Here is a 6,574-nt window from a genome sequence, read left to right as displayed (position 1 = left end):
TCCGAAATGGTGGAGCAGGATCGTTTGTCCATAGCCAGCTCCATAGCATCAAGCGTTATATTTCCTGCAAGACTTTGACTTGTTACGAAAATTAGAATGAACAAAAACTATGAACACTCATCTACCTCGATTGATATACATGTTTTGGGAATATTGTGAATAGAAGAGTCATTCAAGTTTATTCATAAAAAATTATGTTTTTTTCAACATTTCTTTACAAAAACTAGCCACATCCCAGTTTATCTGAAACTTAATTGAAGTCACTTATTCGGCTGGAATGAAAGATTGAAGCCACAGTATATAAATTGACGAAAACATTAGGTTGCTTTAGGCAGATCACACACAAGCAAATCCCCGTACAAATTTCCCATCTTTTGTTCCGATACGGAGTATCACGCATACACTCTTAACAGGAGTAAAAATCAGACTTTTGTACGGGGATTCGCTTGTGTGTATGTTGGTTGTAGAGTGTTTTGAGTTCAACATTAGACCATAATTTGAAACGTAAGGTAAACAAATGAGACTGGCTGAATAAAGTTTGAACTTTTTAAATCACAAGCTCAATAGATGGCTATATCACATATCAGTGTGTTTATACAATATAAAAACTTGAAAATCACAGATAGGTTTCATTATTTTAATACATTTGGTCCTATATATCATATCCCTATAAGAAACCCCGTGTGAAAAAATAGTATCAGTCAGGGAACAAATTGTCAGTTCTTTGAGTTAAAATTGTGTGGTTTACAATTTATCTTTCAGCATTGTCATTTTCATAATACATTTTCAAACAATATCTGTTTTTTTTTCTTTCAAAAAAGCTTCCAAAATTGAATCTACGTTGTTAAACACTTCGTTTTAGCCTCGACACATTAAACATGCTAAATACAATTGATAATGTCAGTAAGAATAGTAAAATATAACAGAATTATACAAATTAAACATATTAAAAAAAATTAAACATGCTACAAATTAAAAATGAGTACGATGGATACGCGTTATTTAGTAAAATTTTATATATAAAATGATTAGGCCCCTAGATCAATCTTGATCTTGTCTGGTTGAAGAATTCTTTGCATTCGCGAAGGAATCGCAAAATTACTTCGGAAGTCTTGTGATTTGAGCACAATGTGTACAGCAGTCGATATCCGTTTTGCAGCAAACGCTGTTGATTGAATGATTGTCAATGGAATACCTTCCATTTATCTGTCAAATGTCATTGACTTTCCAGCTGTATGTAAATAAAAATACGTCAACAGATATCAACATTTGGATGATTTTCCTAATCGATATTTAAATGAAATTTGTTCTATCTTTTCGAAACATTCAATAGAATTTTCAATGGAAGATTATTGATTTTGAACTAGTAAAAAGTGAAAAGTTCACTTGTATCCATTGTTTATTATGCATAATATCCATCATTCCAAATCATCGTAAATAAAATGTCCATTTTCTTTGTCAAACTGTATAAAGAAAGCGTAAATAATGTTCATATAATAGGAAATCTAGTGAAATTGATTGAAATTCAAATTGAGTTCAATTTTAGGAAAATGGATGAAAGGAAACAACGTGTGAAGCAAGCGCGTGCTTCAGTACGGCTTAGTACCCAAGGAGAGAATCGTGCAAGGCGAGAAAGAGTAACGCTGGAGAACTTGTTTTATGAAAGTTTCAACGAAGAGCTACCGTATCCACTAACTGAGATTCCATTACACCGACATGAAGATTATCACATACCATTTAAAACGGCTAAATGGCAAGAATGGGTATGCAAATCTCATATTTTTTACATCTAAGTAGAATATAACTTGAATTGTTTTCTATCTCTTTAAGTGGGGAGAAGGATTTTACAGAAGAGATGGGAATGATACACCGAGAAGTCTGGAGCCAGAAGTGACTGCGCTCCAAGAGCTATTCGCTGGAGTTAAGCGTAGAAATCAGGAGAATAATCTTCAGTGGCGTAAAGATCTTACGGAATATTTACTGGTAGTAGAAACAGCGTGTTCAAAACCGCCTGAATTGTCAGACGAATACATAAACTTTCCTGGAACATTTGACATACCGTTCAAAAGCGATGAATATAAATACTGGGTATGATTTACATTTTAATTCGATAAATTCACGTTTTATTAAGTCGAGTTTGATTCATTTTAGTGGGATCGGTGTATCTATGATGAAAATAATATACCTACTTATATGTATGAAAATTAGAATGAACAAAAACTATGAACACTCATCTACCTCGATTGATATACATGTTTTGGGAATATTGTGAATAAAAAAGTCATTCAAGTTTATTCATAAGAAAATTATGTTTTTTTTTCAACATTTCCTTACATAGCAGTTATTCGAATATTACAGTTTGGTCGACAATTACAAACAACATTGATATTCATTTCACAATTTTTTTTCACTTGTTCAACTCGTTGAAATGCCGAAACAAATGTATACGCACACACAGCACCATCTCGTTCTGTCAAACGGTCGCTGTCAATGGAATGCTTTCCATTCAACTGCCAAATGTCATTGGCTTTCCAGCGTATTGCTCCATGTAAATAAACATAAAAATAATACGTCGACAAGTCTCACTTCGACGATTATTATAGACGAATTCCAATATTTAAATCAAACTTGTTTTGTCTGTTTAAAAAAAAAACACTCAAATAAAATTCTCAGTGAATGATTATTGATTTTGAAATTAATCATTGTATTCACTCGAAATGTCTTCTGACGAGCAGAAGAAGCAATTGCTGGCGCAAAAATTCTTTCGAAGTTTGAAAAGTAAGCAAAAATCCCCCAAGACCGAGCATACAGCTGTTTCTCCGAAAAAGTCAAAAATGTCTACAGCCAAAACAGACGGACAAAGCCAAGAAAGTGAAGTAGATTTAACAAAGTAAGTGTTTGGCAAAATGGATCGGTTTTTCACCATTTTCAAATGGTATTTACCTCCAATTTTTACCAATTTTAGTCGAGCCATTGAAGAGATTCAACGTGAAACTCAGCGTGCATCGAGATTGGCCGAAGAAATTGGTCCGAGTGGTTGGCGTATGAAAACACAACGAACAAACAAACGGTTTTTGGCCAATACAATGCGATCTGTGCTGAGTCACAATGAACGAACTAGTGTCAAGTATACAAAAGAGTCGAAGCGAAAATTTGAAGAACTTTCGAAACGGCCACCGAAATTCGGAACACGACTACATTCATTCCAGTCATCGGACGAAAGAATGAACAAAGAAAAGAATTCTACAGATTCGTCAACGAGATGATCCACAATTTTCGCTCGAACCAACTGTCATAGTTTGGACATTTCTCTAAAGCAACTTTGCCTTTTTTTCTAATTTTAAGTTCATTTTACACAGAAAAAAAATCTTTAAAAAAATGCATAAACGGTGCAGAAAACAAAGAATTAAAAATTAAAAAAAAAACACGTTAAAAGTTTTGTACATGGAAATGTTTTGTTTATCGTTTGGTCCATTCCAGAATGTTGTTAACAACGGCAATACTACATGTGAGAGTTCAAGTCGGGTTGTCATAGTGCATGTTTATTTGTCTACTGGTATTGCTGTTGTTATTGACATTTGCACACAGAAGGTTTCATTGTTTGTGTTGTGTGGTAGCCAAAAAAGCGTGTTACTTGTTGAATACTCGATACTTTTGCTCGACAAATGTGTGATAAATACACACGATTTTACTCAATGCTCAAATTTGTTAGTCTAATTATTGTGGTAAAAAAGATGCTGTTCATTTGAATGTTGTTTAGTTGCAAGTAAATCAGTCAAAATGGAGGTGAACACCGAAACAGACGCAACGCTTAAAGAGCGGGTCAATGATATTCTCGATAGCTTGAATGCGTTACCCGATGGCGACGATATTGACGTGAACAAATGTGATATTTTATTTACAATCATATCAATTGCCAGCCGCGTTATGAGCATCATTTCCACTTTGCTGTTGGCATTACATTATTTCCATGGTGACAAAGTTCATCACTTCACATGGACCATGTGCTGTTTCATCATTCCAATGTTTGTCACGATGTTTCTTCAATTGTCGATGTGAGTCAATTAGATCGGATAGATTTTCGAACTTTTCTTTGATTGCCAATGTGTTCCTCTTTTGAATTCCTTTCTTTAGCTATTCTGAGGATCGAAGAGAAGGAGCAATTCGGAAATTGAATATTTTCGAAATCTTTTGGTCGGTCATCATTTTTCCAATCGTATTTCGGTAAGCATATCTGCTACATTCAACAGAGAAGACCAACTAATCAGCAATCTTTAATATCAATCAGGTACTGGAAAACACTGATTTACACGCTGAAATGTAAGCGAGCCGAATTTCGAAATGATCGAGAAGAGCAGAAGAAGTGGTATGCCCGGCTAGTCAATGAAGACAGTGATGTGGCTCTTGTGAGAATATTCGAATGTTTCTTAGAGGCAGCTCCGCAGAAAATACTCCAAATTTCGATTATTTTGTCTGGAGAAGAGAAAATCAGCAGTAAGTATTAATAGCATAATTTGGACCGTCGTTTGAATACATCTAAAATTTAATGCAAATGTTTGAATTTTTAGCTCCACAAATGTTAAGCTTGTGCAGTTCAATGTTTAGCATGGCTTGGTGTATCGCTTCATATCATCGCTGTATTCGACTATCTCAATTGGATAAAATTAACATTTCATGGATTGGAAGCATTGTGCAGTCGAGTTGGCATTTAACCATTACTGGTAAAATTCACTGAATCATATTTGCATTCCATTTAATTACTGATTTCATTTCCGTCTTTCTTATCTCCGATTCTAGTATCTCGAATTTTATCCATAGCGATAGTAGCGAGTTTGTTTCCAAAGCTGTACGTATACCCAAAATATCTCAATACTACGGTTTTTGTGATATTTAAACCGAATTTAATCACTATGAAATTATATAATTTAAATTTTCTTTTTACAGGACATTGCTGTGTTTCTCAATTCATGCAATCCTAATGGGACTATGGGTATTCATTTTCGATCGGTCACCATTCTGTTCGAATTCATTGATTCACAGTTTGTTTTTCTCGCTCATTTTGGGCTTTGTGTTCATTTTCAATTATATTCTGCCAAAAGCACGACCGACTCGCTATCGTTACGCCACATTCTATTCGATTTGCTTTCTGGAAAATATCATTTGTGTGGTTCTCTATGTGACATTCTCGAAAGAAGAAGACAAACAAGAAGACTATTTCCTTATCCTGTGCATTATGTCAATCGTTCCATTCATTGTGGGTGTATTTTTCATGGTACTCTACTATTTATGGTTTCACCCAAATCTGGTGAGCCGTCGCATATACCACGATGAAGAAAGAGAAAAAGAAATGCAGATATTTTCATCGTCAGCTGATCCAGCCGCACCAGTATCGACAGCATAGTCTCACGTGCATTGGAGCCGGAGCATCCAACAGAAGACACATGTCTTGTATTGACATCATCATCATTCATATTCTGTATTATTCGACAGTATTTTTGATAGGAAAACTAATTGTAACGAACGAACAAACTTCTTGAAATGAAATAAAGACCATAGTACAAATGTCTGATATTTTTTGAATTCTTTGGTTACAAGTGAATTGAAGCCACTTATTCGGCAAGAATGGAAGATTAAACAAATTTATTACACCGTTTTTAAGGTGGTGATCATAACCTACAGTATTTCAAATGCAATTGATGTAATTTACTATGACAAATTCATTCAATAAGATTTCTCTATAAAAAGGATTGCAATTTGAGAGAATTTACAAAGACAAGGAGTTCATTTATAATTATTTACTGTTTTTATCCGGGCCGGTTTAGTTTTCTATGTACGTATAGATGACGATCAAACAAGCTCATCTTACCTGCTCAACGATATGCGTCATCCAGCCATTGCTTAATCACTTGTCTCTACAATTCATTTTATGCTACTACTGCTTGTCATTTTTGTGAGTGCATTGTCCTTTGTGTTCAGTTTTTTTTTCAAGTCATTAGTGAGAATAGTAACTACATTTGCTGTATGATTGTTGTGTACATTCTGCCCATCGTAAGAAATCCAGTGAAATTAATTGAAATTTAAATTGAGTTCAATTTTAGAAAAATGGATGGAAAAAAAAACGTGTAAAGCAAGCGCGTGCTTTATTACGGCTTACTAAGAAAGAAGCGAATCGTGCAGGGCGAGAAGCAGGGACGCTGGTGAACTTGTTTTATGAAAGTTTCAACAAAGAGCTACCGTATCCACTAACTGAGATTCCATTACAACCACATGGAGATTATCACATACCATTTAAAACGGCTAAATGGCAAGAATGGGTATGCAAATTTCCATCCTCGCCTAATACCATAGATTTTACATGTAAAATAACAACAAGAAACGACAAAAGTGACCTCTCGTAGCGGCACAGTTGAAACTAACGAAACAAACATAATTGAACATGTCATTTTCATGTTCAGTGTTGGTTCTGTTGTTTGCCGTATAGCCGGAGAGAGATGTTGCTTAGTGGCATTGAATGACATTCAACACTCATGCAAATCTCATATTTTTTTACATCTAAGTAGAATATAACTTGAAT

General features: G+C 34.6%; 3 protein-coding genes across 3 annotated transcripts; all 3 read left to right on the top strand.

Annotated features, from left to right (window-relative positions):
* Window positions 1–1,504: 1,504 nt before the first annotated feature.
* LOC129579928 (uncharacterized) lies at window positions 1,505–2,428 on the top strand. Its single transcript, XM_055470113.1, has 3 exons — window positions 1,505–1,763; window positions 1,831–2,088; window positions 2,152–2,428. The coding sequence occupies exons 1-3, from the start codon at window positions 1,551–1,553 to the stop codon at window positions 2,206–2,208; spliced, it is 528 nt and encodes a 175-aa protein (XP_055326088.1). The 5' UTR covers window positions 1,505–1,550; the 3' UTR covers window positions 2,209–2,428.
* Window positions 2,429–2,552: 124 nt separating this feature from the next.
* LOC129579927 (XK-related protein 6-like) lies at window positions 2,553–5,562 on the top strand. The gene is made up of 7 exons (XM_055470112.1): window positions 2,553–2,890; window positions 2,966–4,055; window positions 4,135–4,224; window positions 4,289–4,494; window positions 4,569–4,721; window positions 4,798–4,846; window positions 4,945–5,562. The coding sequence occupies exons 2-7, from the start codon at window positions 3,781–3,783 to the stop codon at window positions 5,399–5,401; spliced, it is 1,230 nt and encodes a 409-aa protein (XP_055326087.1). The 5' UTR covers window positions 2,553–2,890; window positions 2,966–3,780; the 3' UTR covers window positions 5,402–5,562.
* LOC129579929 (protein POLR1D-like) lies at window positions 2,835–3,266 on the top strand. The gene is made up of 2 exons (XM_055470114.1): window positions 2,835–2,890; window positions 2,966–3,266. The coding sequence occupies exons 1-2, from the start codon at window positions 2,835–2,837 to the stop codon at window positions 3,264–3,266; spliced, it is 357 nt and encodes a 118-aa protein (XP_055326089.1).
* Window positions 5,563–6,574: the final 1,012 nt, after the last annotated feature.

This window comes from Sitodiplosis mosellana, unplaced genomic scaffold (genome assembly GCF_009176505.1).
Source record: "Sitodiplosis mosellana isolate CC-2019 unplaced genomic scaffold, AAFC_SMos_1.0 Smas_scaffold_6785, whole genome shotgun sequence".
NCBI classification, from domain to species: domain Eukaryota; kingdom Metazoa; phylum Arthropoda; class Insecta; order Diptera; family Cecidomyiidae; genus Sitodiplosis; species Sitodiplosis mosellana.
The sequence above is the reverse complement of the archived record's forward strand: the minus strand, read 5'-3'. Positions and strand labels throughout refer to the sequence as shown.